This window comes from Pelobates fuscus, chromosome 5 (genome assembly GCF_036172605.1).
Source record: "Pelobates fuscus isolate aPelFus1 chromosome 5, aPelFus1.pri, whole genome shotgun sequence".
Lineage (NCBI taxonomy): Eukaryota > Metazoa > Chordata > Amphibia > Anura > Pelobatidae > Pelobates > Pelobates fuscus.
The window spans coordinates 31,768,646-31,796,256 of NC_086321.1; the positions used below are offsets into that span (position 1 = coordinate 31,768,646).

Below are 27,611 nucleotides of genomic sequence, written 5' to 3' on the forward strand. Positions count from 1 at the left end.
CCACGTACAACACCAAGGGTCCCCGAAAGGTAACAACAAGCCCCCTGGGACACCTGCTGTGTTTGGTCTTCCACCTCCTCAAAGCCACCTTCCTCCTCTGACTCCTCTTCTTCAGACTCCTCTCTCTGCGTTGCCTCTCTCTGCGTTATTATAAGGTGTGTTAAGTAGTACCATTCCTATCAGTTTAATCCCTGTTACGTCCCCTATCAGGCCTTTTTTAGTCGAATGTATCTCCCACTGTCAGTCCCTTCAGGATCCATCCCTCATTCATCTTAATAAAGGTGAGGTAATCTAGACTTTTGTGACCTAGGCAACTCAGCAAAGGAAGCAGCAGCGGGTACAACATCATCACATCGTACATCCATGTGTGTAATGCTGCCTGACTGAGACATATCCCTGTTATCTACATCCTCTGGCAATAATGGTTGCGCATCACTCATTTCTTCAAACTGATGTGTAAATAACTCCTCTGACAGATCAAGTGAAGCAGCTGTGGTGCTTGTGTTGGTGGTGGCGGCAGGCGGGCGAGTGGTAACTTGAGAGGTGCCGAAGCTAAGCTGGAGGAGGATGGTGCGTCAAGGTTCCGAGCGGAAGCTGTAGAAGATTGGGTGTCCTGTGTTAGCCAGTCAACTATGTCCTCAGAACTTTTTGAGTTCAGGGTACGTGGCCTCTGAACACTGGGCATTATTCTAGGTCCAAAGGGAATCACAGCACCACGACCACGACGGCCCCTGCGGGGTGGCCTGCCTCTGCCTGTCATTTTTTTTCAAATTAGTGGTACTATGCGTGCATGCTACTGTGACAACAGATATGAGTGGCACTGTGCACTGGCAGAAGTTGGCAGAGTAGACGCTGTAGGCCTGACAAACACGCTTGCAGACAACTAACTGCTATTCAATCTATTATAGTCAAAAAAAAAAATTTTTTAAATGTACACTACTGTTACACCACCTGGCAGGCCCTGAAACGCACACGTGTGAAGGAAACTGACTGCTATTATTTCACAGTCAAATTTCTAGGTTTTTTGTTTTAATGTACACTACTGTTACACCAGATATGAATTGCACTGGTGTGACACTGTGCCCTGGCAGGCCCTGAAACGCACACGTGTGAAGGAAACTGACTGCTATTATATTACAGTCAAAAAAGTTTGTTTTTTTTGCAAGCTATTGTGACACCAGGTATGAGTGGTGGCACTGGGCAAGTGGGCACAGTATACGCTGTAAGCCTGACACACACGCTGGCCAGCAGGCAACGGCAATTAGAAAAAAAATAGCAGACTGATGTTCTAGCCCTAAAAAGGGCTTTTTGGGGTGCTGTCCTTACAGCAGAGATCAGATGAGTCCTTCAGGACTGTAGTGGACACGGAATACACTAGCCTAGCTATCGATTTCCCTATTAAATCAGCAGCAGCTACACTGTCCCTCCTTTCACTAAGAATGCAGCTTCCAGGGGGCGGGGCCTATATGTCATGGAGGAAAGAAGCACTTGGTGTGAGCTCCCTCAATATCTCACTTTAAGCAGCTATCAACAAGTGAATTTCACCCCAGAAGGGGATGACCCAGCAATGCTCCTACCTGACCGACACGACATGCTTAATAGCGGTCAGCAACTCGACAGAGTCTTACTTACCTCCGCGTGGCAAGTGTGGCCTGGTGCTCACCGGGCGGGAGAGGCGGCCGATCTCCCGATCCTGGGATGCCCAGGAGCAGCTACGTCCCGGCAGGAGCTCCGTTACCCCCTCCCTCGGATCGGTGGGGGTTTTTCCGGTCCACCCCTGAGAGGCTGTCTGGAGCTAATGGATACACAGAGCACAGCCGCCCAGGCTGACATACTCATCTGCGACTCTCTCAATATGGCAGCAGCTGCGTGTCCTCCTGGTACCAGCAAAGCATGGCAGGATATTGAGTCTAAGCTGGACAGACTCTTTAATCAATTTTGGAAGCAAATAACAAGCAGGAATCCCCAACAAGGTCCACCACAGCCCCAACAAGCTCCACCACAGCTAAGCGAAGCAGTCCCCATTAAAATCAACCAACTCAAAAGGCGTCGAAGACGGGACCGGAGGCACAAACAGAAATGCAAAGCCTGCCCCACGTCAAGCACTCGCCTCCACCTTAAGCCACCACAATCCCGCACCGGACGTGAAGCACCACCGGGACAGATCCGACCACCCGACAAAACAAGCTTCCACCACCTCAAGCCGCGAACCCAGCACTCAGCCAGAGACTTGCCTTTGTTGTTCCAGGTATCAGGGACTCCCAGGGTCTGCACCTGGCGCCCAGAAGGGATCGGATGCGCATAAGCAGTAAACAGCAGCCTGCCAAGCATGTCCCACTATAGCCGATCCTCCACACCATGCCTTTGATCTCATGAACTGCTCTCTGCACATTAACTAATCGTAAAGTAGCAAGCGTTTAAACATGTCATTATTTCACCTCTTAAAGAGTTTATTGTCGTAGTTCCTTACATGCCTTTACCTTAAATGTTCATGTATTATGTTATTCACTAGTCTCATCTCATAGGGCGACTCACACTTGATTTATAACTAGTGGTGGAGCTGCTGATATAAATACACAGTTGATAACGTGCAAGCTACACCCTAAACATGACAGCCATCTTTTACAACAATGTACTGCTATATACTCATACCCTCAGTGCAACTAGCCATGATATACGCACGTTCAGCCTAGCATGCTCAAATATAACACACTTCTGTCTAAAAAAAAAAAAAAAATGCAGCTTCTGAATGAATCTAAAATGGATGCTGTCCAGGAGGTGGGAGGGTCTGGGAGGGAGGGTCTGCTGCTGATTGGCTGGAATGTGTCTGCTGACTGTGAGGTACAGGGCCAACGTTTACTCAATGATGACGGATAGGGGGCGGACCGAACATCGCATATGTTCGCCATCCGGGGCGAACACGAACAAGCTATGTTCGCCAGGAACTTTTCGCCAGCGAACTGTTCGGGACATCTCTAATAGTGATTATTAGATGCACTCAGGACCCATTATCTGCTGTTAACACCTCAGGCACATTGGGAGAGAGGGTAAAGGAAGCATTGTGTTCCTTTCTGGTTGTTGTAACATTAGGACTTTACATTAATTTACATTTAATTTGCTGTATGCTTATCTCAGCAGCGTCTATTGCACCTTACAAATCAAGATCATTTTCTCTTGAGTTTAGCCCGTACGGACAGGCTCTGTGTTCTTACAAGTCCTTATGTATCCAACAGCTTCCAAATCTATTAGATAGTAAGCTAAAGTGAAACCTCTAATTCCTTTGGGATCTGTCGTAGCCTCCGAATCATGCATTAAATGTGTCCTGCTGCAATAAAGCTATAGAATATCTTGGAGATAAACACGTAAAATAAGAATAAAAAACAATCACCTGGCTTATTTAAGTAGCGTTAATGTTAGTTCCTCTTCGGCTGGTTATCTTTTAAAAGGAATACTAATCTGAATTCCAGAAACTATATCTAAATAAAATATACATTTGTAACATTTATTGGAATTTTATGAGTTAACCCAAATAGGTTTTTTTCACTAAACTGGGGGCTGTGCAGAAATGACAAGTGGGTTGAAAATCTTACACCTTTTAATCTTTTTGAAATTGCCTAATTTGACCTACTATTTGCATTCCTGTGCCATTATTATCAGTTCTATATAAATCAAAGTTTCATTCCTACACAAAGTTTTTTTTCTTTATTGAAAACCTATCCACAACTAAAAAATATGAAGTTCTCTATAAATCACAGTTTCATTCCTACACAAAGGTGTTTTTTTTTTTTTTATTGAGACCTATCTACATATTAAAAAAAATATGAAAAATTAAATTTACTCAAGACTAAATAAATACCAATGTATTACTTTTACAAACGCATTGCTGTATATGATTTGGTAGTAAAACCTGTACTAAAGGGCTATTATTATTAGTATTATCGCCATTTATGTAGCGCCAACAGATTCTGTAGCGTTTTACAATATTATTAGAGCGGGGATTTAACTATAAATAGGACAATTACAAGAAAACTTACAGGAACGATAGGTTGAGAGGGCCCTGCTCAAACGAGCTTGTAACTGCTTTGTCGCATTGTGTCTGGTGTCACCTAGCGCTGTCCTTCCATTCAGCATTTAACTGCCTTTAGTAGTTCAATGCTATATGAGAGCTATATTTAAGTTATGAGACCCATGGGGCCAATAAGTGACTTAAAATATATGAGTATTATTAATGGAGCATGGAATTAATCAGTACTATATTAGTATAGGCCTCTGAAACAAAAATGTTTGTCCTCTTTCTTTTCATTTAAAAAAAAAAAAGTGCAGATTTTAATAGAAATTGGCATTTTTTATAAATCAACTTTGTTACACCCCCCAGGCTGTCAGTCATAAAAGCGTTCCTGTTACTTCCTGGTAACTCAATGGAGCTAAATTCAAAAGTCAACAACTGCCCAGAGCACCTGCATTGCATAGGCTTCTGATTGAGCTGCATTGGGAAGCCTGAGCCAGAGAAAGGGGAGGGCTTGCAAAGGCTGCAGACAAGAGACCTGCGGGTTTTGTAAGCTGTCTTACGATATAACCCTAATTAAATAATTCATATTTAAATGCATGCATGTCCTCATTGTGGGTATATCTACTAAACAGTGATGCTTTTATGTATATGTATATATAATTTTTCATTATTATTATTTTTTTTTCATTTGGCAAGTGGATTGTCCCTTTAATCATACAAACAGCATAATGGAAGAAATTCTACCCACCTGAATAAGCATCCAAACAAACTGGCAGAGGTAGAAATAGTGCGTAATAGATGCCAGTCCAGTGCAGCTATCAACAGAGACGGTCGAACTGACATAAGCAGAAGCCAAGAATGACACCTGCAAGAGACCAACACAGACATTCATGAAATATAGCATAAAAGTAAATACGTTTCTAAATCTCAACAAATATAGAAACATAGAAACATAGAATGTGACGGCAGATAAGAACCATTCGGCAAATCTAGTCTGCCCAGTTTTCTAAATACTTTCATTAGTCCCTGGCCTTATCTTATAGTTAGGATAGCCTTATGCCTATCCCACGCATGCTTAAACTCCTTTACGGTGTTAACCTCTACCACTATAGACTATGTATAAACATCAATTGCAATTTATGCTCCATGCTCCGGAAGGCTAACACAACACATGGATCACTTAGAAACCCTAATTACAAGACACCTTCAATAGCCCCTTTTTTCCCTTGATTAGTATTTAAATTCAAATTTTAAATGTCCTTTATTAACCAATATCATACAGCTGTTTTTAATATTAAACATTTTTTTAGGATGTGTGGAAATTGCAAGTATTGTACTTTTCTTCCAAGCAAAGCCACTTCTTTTATACGTATCCAAACTGGAGAGAATTTTTAAATTAAACAGTTCATAAATTGTTCTACCACTCGTGTTGTGTGCCTCTTAACATGTCAATGAGGTGTACAATATGTTGGAAGAACAGGCCGAAAATGAAAAATCAGGTTTTTAGAACATCTTAACAACATTAGACATAAGTGCGATAAACCTTCCGTGCCCTTGCAATGTAATAGTTGCATAAAATATAATAAACAAGATTATTATTATTGCATAGGAATTAAAATGTATCTTTGGATGAAAGGGGTGGAGATCTAATGATGAAACTGAGAAGGAGAGAAGGTTTTTGGGTTCATAAATTACAGAGCATGTATCCAAAATGTCTCAATATGGAGTTCGACATGGTCTGTCATTTGTGATTGTTTTTTGTGTGATTTGCAATTTCTGTGATTTTTTTTATTATTATTAATATATATATTTTTTTTAATATTATTTTTATTTTCTATTATTATTTTTATTATATTTTTCTATACTTGGTATTCTCTACTTTTTCTTCTGCGACACTGTATTCTACGCTAGTAAACCCAAGCTACCGTAGCTTGAGGCTGTGCTCCAAAACCAATTCACAGAGGTAGAAAAGTGGATAGCGGATAACAAACTCTTCCTAAACACTGACAAAACAGTCACAATGATCTTTGGGACTGTACCTAGATTACGTAAACTACAGAATCAGCAACTATGTATCAGAACAAATCTAAATAGCACACTGACAGCAGTCTGTTCTTTCAAATATCTAGGTATGTTGCTAGACCCCAATCTATCCTTTGGCCTTCACATTGAAAAAAATCTCTTTGAAACTTTACCCAAAACTAGGTGTCCTGTACAGAAACAAATCCTGCCTAAGCCCTACAGTAAGGAAACAGATAGAGTAACAAATGCTAATGTCGGTCATTGATTATGGGGATGTCATTTATGCACCTGCTTCGCAAACCCACCATCATAAACTTAATATGTTATATAATTAATTCTGCCACTTTGTACTAGAATGCAATTACTTTACCCACCATTGTGACATGTTAAAAGAGCTAAACTGGTTATCGCTGGAATCCCGATGCACTCTTCATCTTTCCAGCCTTGTGCATAAGAGCTTTTCTGGAAAGCTCCCACCCTACCTGAGTAGAATGCTCTCCCCGGCTGTTCCGACCTCCTATGACCTCCGATCCAGTACTAGTACGATATTTAGCATACCGCAATACAAAAATAAAGTGTCTCTACCCTCCTTTTCCTACAGAGCACCGCAATTATGGAATAACCTCAAGGACACAGTCAAATCTTCATTCAATCTAAAATCTTTTAAGAGATCTATGGCAACATACCTCAATATAGAATGCACCTGATATGGTTGAATATATTTATCACCTGTTATATGTTAAATTTATATATGTGTGTATATATATATATATATAGTTTGTATATTTTATTTTTGTAATATTATATCCTATTGTAACATAGCAATGTTTTGTGGATCCAGGACATACATAAAAAAGAGAGAAGTCTCAATGTATCCTTCCTGGTAAAATATTTTATAAATAAATACATTCCTGGTTAAACTGTTACCCTATATATACATTTCTATATTTTTCTGTAGAGTTCCTTTTCTGTAATTAAGATTCTTTTCTGTAGTAGTGATGGGATATCAGAAACAGCAAATATGTCTGTAGAAGGGCCATAGGGTCGCACAGGTATACGCCTGCTACCTTAAGCCGCAAAAATGATCAAGGGAGGTAAACCACTAACACATAATTACTGGACCACAGCATGCAAGTGTACAACAGTTTGGTACCATCAATATAGTGCTGTGTTTGTAGCGTACATGAACTTGAGAAACACATGTTTATTTTTTCAGACCACTGTGTAGTTAAAATATTCACTACAACTATGATAATTCTATAGCTCTTTATAAAACATGGGAGGGCTGTACAAATAGAAAACTTTATCGAATTTGTAAAAGGACTTACCAGAACCAGAACATATATGTATTCTTGTTTCATGAATATTTGTGTATTTTGTTAACACAAACTAATGAGATGGTTTAAAAAAAAAAAAACTTCATATAAATGCAGAATATTAAATCAACTCTAAATGTTTCGCTAATTCCCTTAATCAGAAGTCACAGAGGAGAAGTCGACATTGCAGGGAATCATTTGAGACACATTATAATGAAAATGCCAGGAACTTGCCAAACCATAGTTAATTGGATTAAAGATTAGATAAGACCAGTAACATGTTATGGCGTGGTTGTTTTTATTATCTAAAGCATTCAGTTTCACATAGAAACAAACAGAACTAAACTGGTTTTGCCTGTAATAGCATATTAAACACAACAGGTTATAGAATACATTATTTGTGCTATAGGGGGTCTTTTTCAAAATGTGCCTTCTCTTTATCTGAAAACACAGACTAAGCACTAACAAAGGTATTTAGGTCTGGCTTAGTACAAGACAAATAAGAGAATATCTTGTCACGCAAAGGCCTACATTCATGCAGTATTAGCATTCCTTCTGTGCTAGTTAGGAAAACAAGATTTAAAGAGTGCTACACTTGGGCATGGTCTTATAAATACTAATAGCCCTTAACCTTTGCGAAATGTCGTGACTCACCATTATGAACCCTACATATGCACATATCTAAATATATATACATATAAAAAAAAACTAAGGGGGCTCACTTGATCATGCATACATTATAAGGGTGCTACTGGGATCAATTAATACTAATTATTAATAATCACTCACTCAAACAATAACTTAGAAGCTCACATCATTTTTTTTTTTTTTTTAATATCTGACTTAGGCAAAAAAAACAGGTGTCTCATTCCAGGGCCTCTTTCACCTTGCACTGCAGGGAGTCACAGGGAGAAGGATTTTCCAGGTAAATGGGTTAATCTCCTAAGAGCAGGTATTGGGTTGTTAGGATAGGACCTGCCAACAATGGGGTGCATTGGTGTTTTAGCAGGTTTATTCATTGTATGATCATGTACTGTCGTTAAATCCTATTATATTTGCCCAAGTCAGGTGTTTAAAAATAAATAAAAGGGACTCTCCAGGCAGAGGATTTTAGTCACCTGGTTCCAGCGCCGGGAGCCTCGTGAAGCCGCGCCCCCTATTTTGTCTAAATGACTAAATAGGCGGGCGCGAGCAGGGAGCAATCAGATGCTTCGCCACACATGCGCACATACTTCATAGGGCGGCATTCATGCCCTCTGAAGTCCTGAGCGCACTACCGCACATGCACACGGTGTGCGGGGCCGCGAGCTGAGCTGACTGACAGCTCAGCTCGCGGTCTTTGCCCGCCCCCTCTCCTCTGCTGACAGGCAGGAGAGAAAAGGCGCGCACACAGTGCCTTCTCTCTCCTGCACACGTCAGACGTATTTTAATATGTCTGACGTGTACAGGGCCTTTCTGTGGCCCTACATGATAGGAAGTCCCTCTGGTGGCCGTCTGAGTGACGGCCACTGGAGGTATTCCTATCAATCAATGTAAACACTGTATTTTCTCTGAAAATACAGTGTTTACATTAGATTGCCTGCAGGGAGCTATAGATCTCACCTATATAGATCTCAGCTATAGATCTCATAGTGTCCCTTTAAAAAAAAAAAAAAAGGATTAAATTATGTAAACGTTGGTGTTTAGCAAGTGAGTGAGTGCGCCAGAACTTGTACGCTATATTTAAATATAGACATAAATATATGTATAAAGCAGAGTAAATGGTGAGAACCGCACTCATCCCAACAGCCAAGGGTGCTCCAGAGCAGGACCAGCAATCCCAGAATAATAGGTAGAGAAGAAAAACTCCCAGGCACTCCAAATTCAAGCCGCAGGCAGTTTTATTGTAACAGAGTGTAACGCAACGTTTCGACCGTAAAGGTTCTCAGCTTGAAAAAGACCTTTACGGTCGAAACGTTGCGTTACACTCTGTTACAATAAAACTGCCTGCGGCTTGAATTTGGAGTGCCTGGGAGTTTTTCTTCTCTATAAATATATCTATAAACCTAAACCAGACAGTCAGGGTTTTTCACAAAAGTATGAATTGTCAGCAATTGGAAGTGAAATCACACTGAATTTAATTATTATTATTTTTTTAAATAACTTTTAATTTCACCATTGACTTAGAATTTCAAATTTAATAACTCTTTAGAGGTCAATTGACATTTAAATTTTATTTCTAAAAACTATTTAAGGGATTTTACAAACTACTCCTCCATGAGAGATGTGTGTTAAATTGTGTTTCTTTTTAATGTTTTTAAATAATATACATTGCCATCAAACTTACGACGATTTCATTTTATTGCAGACACTTAACATTATACTAGTGATACTGAAATGCAACAGGAAGGTAACATGTCAAAGATATACAAGTCAACAGACCTGCAGACAGTGATATTGACATAACAAATGTATTATGGGAGTGATACTTTGTTCTGCTACAAATCAAGTGAGAACTTTGGCAAACAGAAACTACTTGGAGAAAAACAAATAAGCACGTTACGATTATGGTTGAGAAAAATAGGAGACAGAAATGTATAGCAAAAGTGTGTAGTCATATATAGCAAAAGAAAAGGGTAATTGCTACTTTTTTTAAATTTAACTTGAGTAGTGAAAAATACATTCCATAATAACGTAATTTAGTAAATATAGTCACAAGAGATATCAGCTATGCCTCACTGATGATGCCTAACAAGGTTGAAACGATCGTCTGGGGTTGCTGTATCTCTCGTGCAGAGGGAACTTGCTGGCATTTCGGATCTGGACTGCCCGTATGGGTGGGACCAGTCTGATATGCTTCAGAGATGTCCTCTCTGTAATGGCACAAGATGAGCTAAAACCAGCTTGAGTTCTGAGCGGGGACCTACCGAAGGGCAGGCTATTTCAGCTGTTGTCCGTCCTCAGTGCACTCTTGCGACTTGTTTTTTGCTAGTCACAAAATGGAATTATTTTGCATGTTGGCTGATTTGAAGTGGCCATGGGGTCTGTATATATACAGCGTTTTGCTTTGAAACACTGCACATAAAAAAATGAACCCCTTAGCTGCCTGAAGTGTAACTCCACCTCCAGTAGCGTCATAGGGTGTCATCAGCCAGTCCAGAATTAGAATTCCGGGATCAGTAATGTTAATTCTGAGCAACTTCCATTGCACAAAATGTCAGCGGACCCTCTCAGCCTGCAGAAGCAAGGAGCACATCACTAGATCAGCAGGGTACTTTAAAGCCAGGTGAGGACACAGGTAAAAGGGCAAACCGTTGCTAAATGACTTATCCCATTAAAGGTGATCTGGATCACTGCACATCATAATCACTAGTGGGTAAAATGCTTGGAGTAACCATTTAACTGGCAATTCTTTTTTGAAGAAAAAAATAGCCTAATATTTGTTCAAAACATGGAATACATTGCAAGCAAATAGCACCATTGAATGTACAGTAAACTGTTCACGGATACATGCAATTAAAATGATGTCAATTTACTGTTTTTTTTTTTTGTCCTTAACATCAATATTGTGAGATCAGGGACCACTATAGAGTTATGCAGTCTGAGTCTCAGGACAAAATCCAGCACCAACTCCCACCGAAACTCCACATCCATAAGTCACAGCCACAAACTGGGAATGCAAGCCATATTCCCACAATTCATTGCTCCACAGCTATTTCCCCCAATTCTCACACTATTCCATTAGCCCCAAGTCACACCCTAATGCTGTTTATCCCCATTCCTTGTGTGTTTTGCTTTGGGAGCTCTGGACTAGGGACAGGAAAACCGAGTGAAATGTAACTGTTTATTTTCCTTCAATGATATATGTCTGCCTGATAGTTGTGTATACTGTGTTATCTCACTAGCTTCCATAATGTCCGAGACCTTTTTTCTTTAACTTAGTTTTAACACCTTAAGTACCAAATGTTACACCATCATGAAAAGCCCTGGATAGTTAATTCAGGGAGTCCTGCAGTCAACATTTCATAGGGTAAGAATAGAGCTTTATAATGGCATAACCCATCATTAATCCTTTTGAGACTGATACAAATCTGCTCTTAGTAAAGAAATTAACTATATACGGATATAAAGACTCAATGCTGTTTTCATAAGGTAAGTGTGAGTATGCATATTTGAATGTAATGTGAATTCTAAAATTGCATTTAATAAAGTTATATGGCTTAGTTGTCACAAAGTGTTAATGATCTGTTGCTGTGTGTTGTATACTTTCTGATAATTTAATAAGACACTTGACAGTACGCTTGATTTGCATCATTATCTGCTAATCAATACAGAGAAACGACCAAATATATAGACAGACTTACAATAACACAACAAATTAGAAATATATGATCAAACTGGCATTGATACGTGACGGAATGCATGCATTAGCAGTCTCAATGATTTGTGAGAGTTGTCGAAGGGAATTTGAAATTCTAAGTCAATAGTGAAATGAAAAGTTCTTCAACTCGGCTGTTTTCAAAATGACTTTTTTTTTTTTATTTGAAATTCAGTGTGATTTCCCTTCAAACTCCTGACAATTCATACCTTAGTAAAAAAAAAAAAAAAAAAACGACTATCTGGTTTAAGTTTATACATATATTTATGTCTATATTTTGGTATAGCGTACATGATCCAGCACACTCACTCTCTTCTTCAAATTTTACATAATTTAATAATCATAAGTGCCTCTTTGAATATTTGTTTTACTATATTTTTGTTACATCATGTGTTTTTGTTTTCAACAAGAAACAATAAATGATTAATTGTATTACTAAAAAAAAAACGGAATTTCTTAAAAATACTTTAGTGCATACACAAAGGTCAAATGTCTGTCTCAAATTAGACACAGTGAATACATTCTCTATATAGGTGTATCTGATGAAAGTATCGTTTTATTTGTTTTGGTTTGACGATTACATCAATCATATTATTAGAGATTACATCATCATGTCAATTATACATATTCACCTTAATGTTAGCAAACAGAGCAGGGAGTACAAATACAGTGAACTCATAGTACATTGGGATCATGTTTTATCCAAGAGGTATCACACCTTGTTATAATAAGTATAAACTTGATATATACCTCCATAGTAAAGATGCTCTTGGCTATAGTGTGCAGTAAGTGGTATCTTTAAGTAATATAACTGGATAAGAGATTGATATATGTGGATTTTGATCCTTACCTGAAAACTAGGTGGTTTTCCATAACTGACGTGCTATGATCAGAGATGTTTTTAACTAGAAGGAAAACCTTTTTTTATAGTTTTATACATATTCTGCTTTATAGGAGAGTTTATAAATTGCTGCTGTTACAAGTATTGGTAGAAACCAAAGCCCAGCCTCCAAAGGTAGGTTCAGAAAGGTACCAAAACGAGGACATGATAGAGAAGGAGTCTTAGTAAGGGATGAAATTACACAAATAAGAGTAGCTCAATTGTTGACACAACTATACTGTGTATTATATATATTACAAACCTAGTAGTTTATGTGTTAATTTCCATTACATAATATAGACATCAGAAACATATTAGGCCTCCTTTTTAGTAGGTGCCTAGCTCCACATCCACTTGATCCTCCCCCCCATAACACTCGTGCTTAGAGGTACCATATGCAGACAGCCTGATCACCCTTTTCTTGCTCTTACTATACCTAACATTTACTATTCACAGAAGTGTGGTATCTTAGTGTTTTTTTTGCCATACATATTTTCCTGATACCAATTTTGCTGTGCCACTCTGCATGAATGTTTATGAATGTCAAACATAAAAGAAAATGGAAAATAAGTATATTTTGAAGTTCCTACTACTACTGCACTTGCACTGCAAGTGTCAGCCAAAAGCTGATCCCGTCTTCACCAGGATGAGGCCCCAGAAAACCTTTTTCATATGGGTCTGCCTCTATTGGCGTCAACAGTGATGCCCCCTCCATTCTGATTCATAACTCCTACTTTTTGAAGAATGCATGCTAACAAAACACAACTTAATAAATAATTGAGCTATTCCTGTCACAGACTTACCTGTACTTGGCACCCTTGCCGATTACTTCCTCAGCCCGTGTGACCTGATTAGGAAAATGTTCACCTTCGGTCACACGAACGTCTCTCTCTGGTGGTTCGCGTGCTAAACTACAGACACTTAAAATAAATGTATAATTATGACGTTATGCCCTTAAAGGGACCAAGTCATCTAGGTAACCCCATGCTATTTGAAGTCGCAGAGATGATGTGGACCAATTGGAATGCACATGAATCTTTGTAAAGCCCTTACTCATTGCCCTATCTTGGTTTCTATCCTGATACACATTAGTGTTCATAGTAAGTCTCTCTTGTTATATCCTGATATTTAACTCATCTTGTATTTGAATTTGTGAAATTCTGGCATCCTGACCTGCTTTCTTCTGACTTTGTGTATTTCTGGTATCCTGACCTGGCTTGTTCTTCCGTTTATCCGTACTTTTATATCCCTGACCTTGGCTATTCCTGACTCTGTATTTATCTGTATTAACGTTAAGTCCGGACACTCTAAGGCATATAGGCCTATCTAGTACCTCTGTTTGTTGCATTCGCTATTCCTGTAAGTTGTGTTATGACCCAGTGACAATTCTCTACATGAATAAGTGTAGCTATGGCAGAAATCAATTAAAGGGGGAAGGGCCTCGCCCCTCCTGTTCGTCTTAGCGCTTGAACCATTTCTCCAAAGGATTAGAGAGACCCTGGAGGTGAAAGGTGTGCAGAACGGGAGTGAATAATTCAAGGTGGCTGCCTTTCCTGACGACGTAATGCTCATGGTTGCAGATCCGTTGCACTCCCTCCCCCCTCTGTTGGATCTTATTAGAGATTACAGTCAGGTTTCGGGGTATAGGGTTAACTTGTCCAAATCCAGCACCATGCCGATACACCTGTCGACAGCCGACAAGGACGCTTTTGGTTGCACATCTCACCTCCGGCTAACCGATTCCATCAAGTACTTGGGTATAGTGGTTACTAAGGATGGGCAAGCTCTACATTCAGCCAATTAGCGCACTTTGTTTCAAGCCATCAAGCAGGACTTGGAAGCTTGGGAGTCCAGATCAATTTCCTTGATAGGGCGCATTCATAGCATAGAAATTAATGTTCTCCCCCGGCTCCTCTTTCAGGCACTCCCTGGGGAGCTGCGTGTGGGGGACTGGGGTAGGCGGAAGCTGGGAATGGGGTGGTTTCCCCTCAGCCCAGTAATCAGAATCCCGACGTGTAGCTTTCCAGAAGATAGAGTCTGTCCCTGACTTGTGGTAGAAATGGGTTGATCCCAATAGGTGGAGACAGCAAAATTCGGACCTGGCCCCATGTAGTGACCTTATCCTCTTTCCTCCTCCCCGACCCTTCCCCAACGTCCCATTCTCTCCTTCTTTTGTCCCTAACCCTCTTCCCCCTCTTCTATTTCCTTTACTCCTCCCGGATTTGTTTCTCACTAGCTAAGTAGTCATTTGGGGCTTGGTATGGAGTGATCTTGGGTCGGTATTGTTGCCATGGTCTGACCATCTAGATCAGTAGGGATGCGTTGCGCGAATGAAGAAGAGAGTCACGTCGGGCGGCTTTTTTCACCCTCTACTGTTCACCTTGTTATTCCTTTCCCCATTGTATAAAAAACAAAAACTTGCTGACAGTTAGTTTATTGTGTATACTGCTTTTTTATTTCCTTCTGCCTCATGTTGGGGTAACCTGTAATTGCACTAAATGTCTTCATATTTGTGCTGTGTTCTAAGTGACCACGTTGTAACTGTAGTACTATTTCCTTTTTTTATTTCCAATGCTAACTGTCGCTATACTTCAATAAATTAAAAAAAAAATAATGTAAAAGGGGGAAGGGGGAAGGGCCTTCTTGCAGATAAAGCAGATTGTATGTGGATGGTGTTCCTCAGGCAAAACCTAAATCTTTATACTTATTTCAAAATAAGCTAATTTCACTAACCATCCAGCTTTATTTGATTGGGGAATCCCATCATAAGGTTAGCAGAACACTTCATCCTAAACTAAGACTAGACTCAGAGGATCACTAAAAATCCTTCGGATTTTGCAGAATTAATAGGTGAGCTGTTGGCCATTAATTATACAATGTGGCAAAAGTAACAAAGATACAAATATTTCAAACTGTGACTCAAATCTATTGATATTGAAACACAAAATTGTGTCTAATCACACAATATGGGAACCGTCTCCCCAACCTCCTGTGTTGGGTATCAATGCCTCAAGGCAGACTACAGGACAATCTAACACAAGCTATCCACAATTACTTAACCTAAACCCTCCTAATATAAAATCAAATCCCCCAATACCTCAGTGGTTGTGTCTAATCACACAATATGGGAACCGTCTCCCCCAACCTCCTGTGTTGGGTATCATTGCCTCAAGGCAGACTACAGGACAATCTAATACAAGCTATCCACAATTACTTAACCTAAACCCTCCTAATATAAAATCAAATCCCCCAATACCTCAGTGGTTTAAACCACCTACATACCCAGGATGATAGCACAGGAACTTGACTAATCTACATAAACAGAACCATAACCCACTCTATAGCTGTCGTAGCAATGCAGGCACCCTAAACTACCGTACACCTACGATGCTCACTGCAACACAAATACCCTGCAGCAGTAGGAGAGAACCACTAGCTTAAAACAAATAAACAGTGTAAAAAGATGCAGTGCTACACATTAAACATACAACCCAAACTTAGGCCCTAGGCGTTTTTCGAAGCTTAATGCACCATTGTTAGGGAGCCTGATGATTTGGATTGCATACTAAAATACAATGCTAATTTACTTTTTTTTTTTTTTTTTAAATGACGGCTTAAAAAAATAGACATCTTATAAACTTTTATTACAATTTATGTTGACATTGACTAACAGTGTAAGGTTGCCACCCCCATCTATTACAGACTTGGAAAGCCCCATTGTTTCCTTTTAAATATGTTGAAATTAACCTTTCATTCTAATGAGACAGTGGCCATATTTCTGATCTCAGATGTTGGATTGGTGAATTTTGGAAGAATGCCTCAATGAAAAACAAGGAGATGATGGTACAAGCTGATATGTATTTGTTCCTCATTTGAAAAAAGCACCTTTTTTCATGGTGCAAAGCTTGAGGATTAGTTCTGAGTACATCAGATGGTGATTTTTACATTTCAATTCTATATGTATATTACTTCTGATAATCTTATGAGTTAATTATTATGAACCATGCTATATAAACATCATCTGTCTATTTTTATTCTTTATGAGCAGTCTATGATTTGGTTTATCGGGACTTGATTTCTGAACAACAGCAAACTGTAGGGCTGTAAATAAATGGATGCATGTGTGGTGGCTTCAACTACATTATTTATAACTTATTCTAAGTTCTCATTACAAATAATATATTTAGGGGCGGAGCCAAGCAGCACACTGAAATGGACGCCATTACGAGCGACAACACCCACCTTTCTAGTGGGAAATACTCACCAAATTAAAAAATGATTGAGAAGGCTATGAAAAAACTATTGACAAGGCTCTCAAGAGAGAAATACAATTCAGAAACCATCTTGCCATAGGAAATTGCCAAAAGATACAACACCTTCCATGATTACAATTTCAAATACTACTATTGCACTGGCCCTTGATTTCGTAATTCCAAAAATGGATCTTTAATTTAAAATGACCTTTGTTCTGCAGTAATTATGGCTTCTCTAACAGACTGGATCCCATTCTGAGGACCTGACTCCGTGTTTATATTCGGCACCACGGAGATTGGGTTCAGTAACATTTCTCAAGGTGGGTTACAGCAATAAACCGTCAAACAGTCTGTATAATGAAGGGCGAGAGTAACAGCTGTCTCTGTAAGACGTTCTGTGCTTCAGGTGGCATGTAAGCTATGTGCCTCATGAACATGTATTTTAACCAAGTGTTCTCAAGCAGATAACCAACTAATCTAAACAAAGCAAGACTAATTTTTGAAGCATGCATTTTCACCATTGTTTAGCAACAAATATAACACGGTTTGGATAGCTCTAATGTAATCAATTTAGTTGAAAAATAAAGAAACAATGCCTTACGAGATTATATAATACTCAAATACATCACAGTTTGTGGTGTGTGAGGTATCCTTGCATTTAGAGTCCGATTTTAATGACTTTCTGGGAATTCTTTGTTTTAATTACCAATATTAACCTTTTCTAAAATTAATAAGACATCAAAGTAAATCAATCAAAATGGCTATACCGTTGAATGGATGTTAACACATATGATTATGGGTTTGGCTAAGCTTAAATATTTTATCTTCAGCCTACTTGAAAGCAGAAGTCCAAAATACAAATTCTTATTTTTAAATAGACTAATATTTACATTAATCGATAAGTTACATTAGAATGAATAGATTAGTTGCCAATCTATATTGCTGATTTTGCTATCGTTGATTTCCTTATTAGAGAACAATAATGATATTAGAACTTAGTGGGTAATAATTTATAATGTTAAAACTAGAGTACTGTTAACATAATGCTATAATACAGGACACCTGTGCACAGTGAGACATTTTTGGTCCTTCAAAATCATCTTTTGCGAAGATAGAACATTTTTTGTGACACCCGTAATTAACCCGAATGTTGGGTCAACTTGGCCAGGTGTTGCTTTGGCTAAGCCGGATGTTGCTTCAGCTCGGCCAAATGTTGATTCGGTAACAAAATTGGTAGAACAAACCAAAACGATAATAAAAGGAATCAGTGTGATGCAAAATATATACATAATAATAAATAAAGTATGTATGTACATATTTTGCAGTACACTGATAGTAGTATTTTCCTGCCATTTGGTCAAGTAAGACAAAGCAACCACTAGTGGGAGAAACAGGGGGAGCAGTAAAAATCTTACTGTTGTTTATTCCCCCATATTCCTTTTAGTGCTCGATTCTCACTTGATCTATGAATAAAATCAGTAAAATGTTCCCTAGCCATCTATAATCTCTTTTTTTTTTTGGTTCCACAAATGGAATTCAAAATATTGGCACTGCTCCAACTATGTTTGGCATTGCGTGGTTTGTTTATTCTATAATTCGGGTACATCTTGGCTTGGAGTTTTGAAATTTGGCTGAACACCCGATTGGCCCAAATTCAGCTCAACTACAGTTTGGTTTAAAACGTATTTACAAATACATAACAACCCAAATTGTATAATAGCAAACAGAATTAAAAGGTACATTTACATGAAGAGTAGTTATGTCAGAAATTAAGCACAATATTATCATAAGCAACATAGTGGCAACATATTCTGCAATACTTTACAACTATAGAGACGAGCTATAAAATAACAAGTATTGATATACAAACAAGAACAAAAACACAGAAACAAGTGGTGCGCTTAAGATCTTGCATCATATATTTAGTGCAATACGGTAAGAAGTCTACACTATAAACAAGCCTCTTTATGGCAATCACATTTGTTTATTTGAGATTGCAACTGAAGAGCTTGAATCATTTTCAATTACCTTGCCAACTCTTTTCAAAAGTGATGTCTGCCCTTTTGCTTTTTATTCCAATGAACTAACATGCTTTATAGTGTACTGTTGAGTCATCTGTATTTTTATTATTTGTTTAAATATTTTTTTTTGTTGTTTGTTTTTTACTGATTATATGACATTATATGGGATTAGTGATGTCCCGAACGGTTCGCAGGCCAATAGTTCCAGGCGAACATAGTGTGTTCGCGTTCGCCACGGATGGCGAACATATGCGATGTTCGGTCCGCCCCCTACTCATCATCATTGAGTAAACTTTAACCCTGTACCTCACAGTCAGCAGACACATTCCAGCTAATCAGCAGCATACCCTCCCTCCCAGACCCTCCCGCCTCCTAGACAGCATACAATTTAGATTAATTCTGAAGCTGCATTCTTTTTTTTTTTTGTATTATTTTTTTACAAATGTGTGTTATATTTGAGCATGCTAGGCTGAATGTGCGTATATCATGGCTAGTTGCACTGAGGGTATGAGTATATAGCAGTAAATTGTTGTAAAAGATGGCTGTCATGTTTAGGGTGTACGTCAGAGGCGGCTCTCTAATTAGGCGGTTTAGGGGGCCGCCTAAGGCCTCGCGCTGGCTGGGGCCCCGCGGCCACCTAAACAGCCTGTGGGCAGACTGTGTCAGGTCCTCGGTCACTGACCGAGGACCTGACACCAGGAGGGGGCCCGGCGGCTTCCCGGTATGCCGCCGGGTGCGAGGCCCCTCCTGGCTGCCCGGCCAGCCACCGCAGACACTGGTCTGCAGGTCCGCAGTGAGCAGAGCTGCAGACCATGTGTCTCGCGAAAACCGGCCAATCAGAGCGTTGCCGCGGGTTACCACGGCAACGCTCTGATAGTCTCGTGAGATTACATGATCTGCAGAGCTGCAGACCAGGAGCAGTGGCCACCGGACCACCAGGAGCCCACTGGACCACTAGGGACTAAAGGTAGGCTCTCTCACCCCCCACCACACTCAGCCTCCCTACCACCCTCCCCACCACCCTCAGCCTCATCACCCTCCCTACCACCCTCAGCCAGCCTCACTACCATCCCCACCACCCTGAGCCTCCCCACCCTCCCCACCACCCTCAGCCTCCACACCCTCCCTACCACCCTCAAACTCCTCACCCTCCCTACCACCCTCAGCCTCCTCACCCTCCCCACCACCCTCAGCCTCCCTACCACCCTCAGCCTCATCACCCTCCCCACCACCCTCAGCCTCACCACCCTCAGCCTCCCTACCACCTTCAGCCTCACCACCCTCCCGACCACCTTCAGCCTCCCCACCCTCCCCACCACCTCCACCACCCCACAACCCTCAGCCTCAGCACCCCCCCACCACCCTCACCACCCCACCACCCTCAGCCTCCTCAATACCCTCAGCCTCCCCACCACCCTCAGCCTCACCCCCTCAAGCATACCGCAAATGAAATGTAAATTAATGTAAAGTCCTAATATTACAACCAGAAAGGAACACAATGCTTCCTTTACCCTCTCTCCCAATGTGCATGAGATGTTAACAGCAGATAATGGGTCCTGAGTGACTCTAATAATCACTATTAGAGATGTCCCGAACAGTTCGCTGGCGAATAGTTCCTGGCGAACATAGCTTGTTCGCGTTCGCCACGGATGGCGAACATATGCGATGTTCGGTCCGCCCCCAATTCGTCATCATTGAGTAAACTTTGACCCTGTACCTCACAGTCAGCAGACACATTCCAGCCAATCAGCAGCAGACCCTCCCTCCCAGACCCTCTCACCTCCTGGACAGCATCCATTTTAGATTCATTCTGAAGCTGCATTCTTTTTTTTTTTTTTAGACAGAAGTGTGTTATATTTGAGCATGCTAGGCTGAACGTGCGTATATCATGGCTAGTTGCACTGAGGGTATGAGTATATAGCAGTACATTGTTGTGAAAGATGGCTGTCTTGTTTAGGGTGTAGCTTGCACGTTATCAACTGTGTATTTATATCAGCAGCTCCACCACTAGTTATAAATCAAGTGTGAGTCGCCCCATTAGATGAGACTAGTGAAAAACATAATACATGAATGGTTAAGGTAAAGGCATGTAAGGAACGTGAAAGGTGAAATAATGACATGTTTAAACGCTTGCTACTTTACGATTAGTTAATGTGCAGAGAGCAGTTCATGTGATCAAAGGCATGGTGTGGAGGATTGCCTATAGTGGGACTGCTTGGCAGGCTGCTGTTTACTGCTTGTGCTCATCCGATCCCTTCTGGGCGCCAGGTGCAGACCCTGGGAGTCCCTGATGCCTGGAACAACAAAGGCAAGTCTCTGGCTGAGTGCCGGGTTCGCGGCTTGAGGTGGTGGAAGCTTGTTTTGTCGGGTGGTCGGATCTGTCCCGGTGGTGCTTCAACGCCTTTTGCGTAGGTGGATTTTAATGGGGACTGCTTCGCTTAGCTGTGGTGGAGCTTGTTGGGGCTGTGGTGGAGCTTGTTGGGGCTTCCTGCTTGTTATTTGCTTCCAAAATTGATTAAAGAGTCTGTCCAGCTTAGACTCAATATCCTGCCATGTTTTGCTGGTACCAGGAGGACACCCGGCTGCCGCCATATTGGGAGAGTCGCAGATGAGTATGTCAGCCTGGGCGGCTGTGCTCTGTGCGTCCATTGGCTCCAGACAGCCTCTCAGGGGTGGACAGGGATGACCCCCACCGGTCCGAGGGGGGGGAACGGAGCTCCTGCTGGGAAGTAGCTGCTCCTGGGCATCCCAGGATCGGGAGATCGGCCACCTCTCCCGCCCGGTGAGCACCAGGCCACACTTGCCACGCGGAGGTAAGTAAGACTCTGTTGAGTTGCTGACCGCTATTAAGCATGTCGGGTCGGTCAGGTAGGAGCAACATTGCTGGGTCATCCCCTTCTGGGGTGAAATTCGCTTGTTGATAGCTGCTTAAAGTGAGATATTGAGGGAGCTCACACGAAGTGCGTCTTTCCTCCATGACAGCTAGGCCCCGTCCCCCGGAAGCTGCATTCTTAGTGAGAGGAGGGACAGTGTAGCTGCTGCTGATTTAATAGGGAAATCGATAGCTAGGCTAGTGTATTCAGTGTCCACTACAGTCCTGAAGGACTCATCTGATCTCTGCTGTAAGAACAGCACCCCAAAAAGCCATTTTTAGGGCTAGAACATCAGTCTGCTTTTTTTTTTTGTGTGTAATCTAATTGCAGTTGCCTGCCTGCCAGCCTGTGTATCAGGCTCATAGCGTATACTGTGCCCAGTTGCCCAGTGCCACCACTCATATCTGGTGTCACAATAGCTTGCATTTAAAAAAAACAAAAAAAACACTTTTTTGACTGTAATATAATAGCAGTCAGTTTCCTTCACACGTGTGCGTTTCAGGGCCTGCCAGGGCACAGTGTCATACTAGTGCAACTCATATCTGGTGTAACAGTAGTGTACATTTAAAAAAAAAAATACAGGGGGCTTGTTGTCACCTTTCGGGGACCCTTGGTGTTGTACGTGGCTGGGTGGAGGAAGAGACCTTCAATGACATCAGTGAGGACAAGGAACGGGACATGGCTAGCTTGGTATCCAACCTTGTGCAAATGGGTAGTTTGCGGTTGTGCAAATGGACTGTTTGCGGTTGTTTGCGGTGCGTTAAACGGGGAGTTTGGTCTGTCACTGTGAGGCGGGCGTAACCCTTACACTACCTGATCGATACAACATCATACCTGATGTTTTAAAGCACGTTATTCCAAACAATTTAGGAATGTTAGGTGATTTATGCCCTTTATGGATTAAAACCAGACTCTGCATCAACTATGTAATTTTCCATGGGAGTTTTGCCATGGATCCCCCTCCGGCATGCCACAGTCCAGGTGTTAGTCCCCTTGAAACAACTTTTCCATCACTATTGTGGCCAGAAAGAGTCCCTGTGGATTTTAAAATTCGCCTGCCTATTGAAGTCTATGGCGGTTCGTCCGGTTCGCCCGTTCGCGAACATTTGCGGAAGTTCGCGTTTGCGAACGGACAATTTTATGTTCGCGACATCACTATATAGGATACATGAACAAGCATGTAGATATTACCAGTCTGTTCACTCATATATTTCACTTGGTGGTTTTGCAAAACTACTTTTTCTGTTTTGCTTCATTTTAAAAGTTTTATTTAAGAAGAAAGGTGTTGTAAATCAATGCTTTCCAATAGGGCCTCCGCACCACATAACCGAATTTGACTCTGTTAGTGCAGCAAAAGCGCCTCTAGTGGCTGACAAACGACAGCCACTAGAGGAGGACTTCACCCTCTAATGTACACATCACAGTTTCTAAAAAAAGCTGTAACATTTTAATTACAAGCAGTGGCGCAACTAATGTAGAGAAGGCCCTGGTGCAAGAATTTTTTAGGCCCCACTATCACAAGGGAGATCCCCATCTGTCGTACAACTCCCTCAACGCTTTGCCAAATGGGATCTACCATTTGCTTGTTTGAACATAAGCATGTTTTTGCATAGACAATATGTGAGTGAATTAGTGTGTATGTAGTGTTGGTGTTTGAATGCCAGTGTGCATTTCTGTGTAGTGTTGGTTTTTGATGCAGAGGTTTGTTTATATATAATGTTAGAATTTAATACAGAGGTATGTTTGACTGTAGTATTGGCATTTGAATGCAGGAGTGTATTTGGGTGTAGTGTTAACGTTTGAATGCTACGATGTATGCAAATATACACATACGCATTGTAGCGGAGCCCTAGTCCTAGCAGGGACTCTTCTCCACTGGTACTCCAAACTACAGTCAGGAACAAATAAAACAATCCAATGGAAACATCAGGCACAGCAAAGTAATCCAGGAGAACGGTAGAACGGAAATGCCATTGTGTGGAAGTTTTGACCAGGCCAGACATGAGACGCTAGCCCAAAATAGTTCCAGGGAAATATGTGTCTTGGCCGGTCTCCATTCATGGGGCTCCTGTGCGAAAACCATACAAGGGAATCTCTCGCTTTCAGGGTACGTATGCTCCCCCTGTTCGTTAGTATATATCTCCTGAATGCCGTTCGTGTAGGTGATCGGGAACAGAAACGGACAGTGGTCGACAATTTACCGGTGTTCGCACCAAAAATAGTTCCAGGCACTTAACGACCAAGTACCGCCCTCGTTCGAGAGACGATATACCCAGGAGAAGCACTCATTAATTTTTTCCCTTGCGGTTTCGCACTTAAGTGGTTGGTGTTAACTTTCTAATGGGGCACCGGGGTGTCCTTGTTCGGAAACAAAAGGACTCAGTTCGTATGAAGTCTTCTGAACGGCCAAAGAAGAATCACACAAAATAAATAGGGCAAAATACACGAAATAACAGTGGGGAGATACGGACAGACAATATAAGGAATAAGGAGTAACTTGCAGATGTCCATTTCGCCACACAAGCCACACACAGAGACTGATGAACACATGTACACATGCAGATAAACAGACACACAGATACAAACACTGCAACGGATACACAAACACACAGATATACACACTGACACACATAAAGATGCACAGACACACCAACATACAGACACACTACAACGCACAAACACACAAGCACACACACACAGATACGCAGAAAGACACACATACAGAGACCTATGCTTAGCCACCGTCCATTTACCTACCTTTTGGGCGCATGAGTATAAGTTCTACTGGCTGAGATTATTGGGAGTTAGGGTATGTCCATTTCACTGTCTCCTCCTTTCCCTCCAGCATTGTGTGTGTTAGCTGGGAGGAAGTGACCGACTCTGACTTACTTCAAGCAATAGTTGCTGTTATTCCAGGGGCACTGTTGTGCTGTTAAAGCCCTGCAGCACACAACCAGGCCCTGATGTCCATCAGGTTGCCCTAAGTGCATGGGCCATGTCACCTGTGGGGCAGTTTAACACTGATTGCAAGGTTAAGAGAACAGGGACACTGCACCCAAACCACTTTACTGAGACGATGTGGTCTGAGTGACTATATGTTCTTTTAACAGTAGCTCATTCTTAACGCTGCCAGTACCGGTAGAGGTAGGATGGTAAGAAAGTCAAAATAGTAACTATTTACCCTGTCTGGTCTGATTTATAAAAAAAAACAAAACAGGCAACTGATAGCAACTGTTAACGGTGTTATAAATAAAATGGAGATGTGTATGTATGATAACTCTTGAAATGAATCCTGAACTAATGCTATTTGTGCTCCTTCTTTCTTCATTGAGTTTGCCCCCATAAGGCTATTGAATTCACTGTGAATTCTGAATACAATGTTCTAGATTGTGTTAAGAATGTTATATACGGTTAAAAACCTTTTTATAATGTTTTATTTGTGACAATGAGTGAGTAGAAATCCGCTATTTTTTTTTCTAAATTTTGCAATTTGATTTTCATTAACTATGATCGGGGTTTAGTGACTAGATGCTCTTCACATTCTGTAGTACCTAAAATATGGTAACATTATTCAAATTCAAATTTGTAATCCTGCAAGTGTTTCATAGAGCAAATATGGATACCAGTATAGTTGTAAATGCTTCTAATAATGTGCTTGCAATTATGGTAGGATCGTGGGGTTGGAGATTTATTGGAATGAGCCAAATACTAATCACTTTAAATAAAAGGACACTTGTTGTGTGTCACCTTAGTTGTAAGTAAACAGTAACCTCTGAGAGACATAGTAACACATAGCCAGGGCTTATGGCAGAGGTCAGGCCTTTGTTATACCCTACTGAAGGTCATCTAATCTTTTAGCTGATTCTGCCTGTTTTTCATGTGTTAATTAACTGATTTTACAACTTTTTAATTTATTATCCTGTTTTTCACTTTGACTCCATATCTATGCTTAATTGATTCTACCTGATTTTCCACATGGTTTAGTGAAGTATTTCCTATAATTTTTCTTCGGTATATAATTATTTCGTCACAATGATGATTGATCTGTACTGTGACTTTTGTAAATTATTAGTTTGTAATGGGGATGTAATCTATGTAAGTAACTGATTCTGTCTATAAAACTCTGTACTGTTTCTGTGAATGTTGTTACATTGTATTGCCATCCATCCTGTGAATTTGCCTGCTGTTATGTAACCTTGTGAAACAGCCTGTTTAGCGTTTAATCAGAAATAAACCCATCGTCTGCACAGAAGAAGCAAGCCTTGTCTTTTATTTCCATGAACTTTAACTGAAATACTATCCCCTAGACGACGAAGTTGTGTTGGCACCTAAGTACCGCATTATTCCCTATCTTACACAATCCCTATTCCGACACTGCATTCATCACGCTTAACATTACATAACACAATTTCACAACCAAATAAATGACTGCATGTTTTGTTCTGTATTTTTTTTTAAACTTTTTATATTTTTGATATTTACTGTATGTCAGATAGAAATCTTTTAGCTGGTGTACACATTTTACTGTTTCAGTACTTACTATAGGTGTGCCTTATTGCTTTGGCCTCGGTATATTTACAACTGTGTCAACACACACTACATACACACATTGCAGTATGCAAGACTGAAACAAGACACCATTAATTTACTATTCACATGTTTACATCTACAACTGTGGATTCTACTTTGTCATTATAGTTCTCTCTTTTATCGTACATAAAAAATAATAATATTAAAAATATATGAACACACACAAACACACACACACAAACACACACACACACACACACACACACACTTAATGCAATAAGTTTAATTTGTTTGTTTTTCTCATTTCTGGCCTGACGTTATAAACATCACACATATTGCCACTGAGGGAGGAGTTCAGTAATAGTTAAATTGTGTAAAAAAATTATAACACACAGCAGATGTGATACTGAATAGTTGTGAAACATTTTTTTTTATTGAAACATTTTGTGTTTTTCGCTAAATCAATTTTAGATGCAAAACTGCACAAACTGACCTATTTTAACCCGCATGGGATTCATTTCCAGTAAAAATGTTGCATAACTTTTTTAGATGTATAAAGTAAAAGTTTTTTTTCTGCTTTCTTACTCACTCTGCGAAAGTATTTTACATTTATTCAATTATCAGATATTTCATCATTTTAAAAACCTCTGATCATATAGTAAGAAATTAATTCATCATGTGGATTAGATCACTTGTACTCTTACTTCAGGTTATAGTCCTGTGCAATAAGCTGATATTTTTTGAAACATTGACTTTATTAAGAGCTAACAAATTCTCAGACTCTAGATAGAACAGGAAAGAGCACTCAGAGCTGAAATACTAACTCAAAAAGGCAGGATATTACTGTGTTTAAAAATACCTGGGAGTTAAAGGGACACTATAGTCACCAGAACCACTACAGCTTAACCCCTTAATAGACACATGACATGTGTGACATGTCATGATTGCCTTTTATTCCAGAAGTTTGGTCCTTAAGGGGTTAATGTAGTGCTTCTGGTGACGACTGCATGTCACTGCAGGCTTTTCAATATAAACATTGTCTTTTCAGAGAAAAGGCAGTGTTTTCGTTGCTGCCTAGTAACACCTCTAGTGGCTATTATTCAGATGGCCACTAGAGGTGCCTCCTTCATCAGTGCTGCATTGTGTGCATCACCTATGTTCAGCGTCTTCCCATATTCCATCCCACAATTACACACAGCATTTTATTCCATATCACATCCCACGATTACACCTCGCATTCTATCATATATTCCATCCCACAATTACACACAGCATTTTATCCCATAATCCATCCCACAATTACACATGGCCTTTTATTCCATATCACATCCCACGATTACACATCGCATT

At 40.4% G+C, this 27,611-nt stretch overlaps 1 protein-coding gene across 1 annotated transcript in view; it reads right to left on the bottom strand.

The window, feature by feature from the left end:
• Positions 1 to 27,611, bottom strand: part of ADGRV1 (adhesion G protein-coupled receptor V1) — a 441,777-nt gene that overhangs the window by 95,995 nt on the left and 318,171 nt on the right. Inside the window, exon 83 of the mRNA XM_063456378.1 lies at positions 4,758 to 4,874. Coding sequence (XP_063312448.1) covers positions 4,758 to 4,874 — 117 coding nt within the window. The remainder of the gene's footprint in view (positions 1 to 4,757; positions 4,875 to 27,611) is intronic.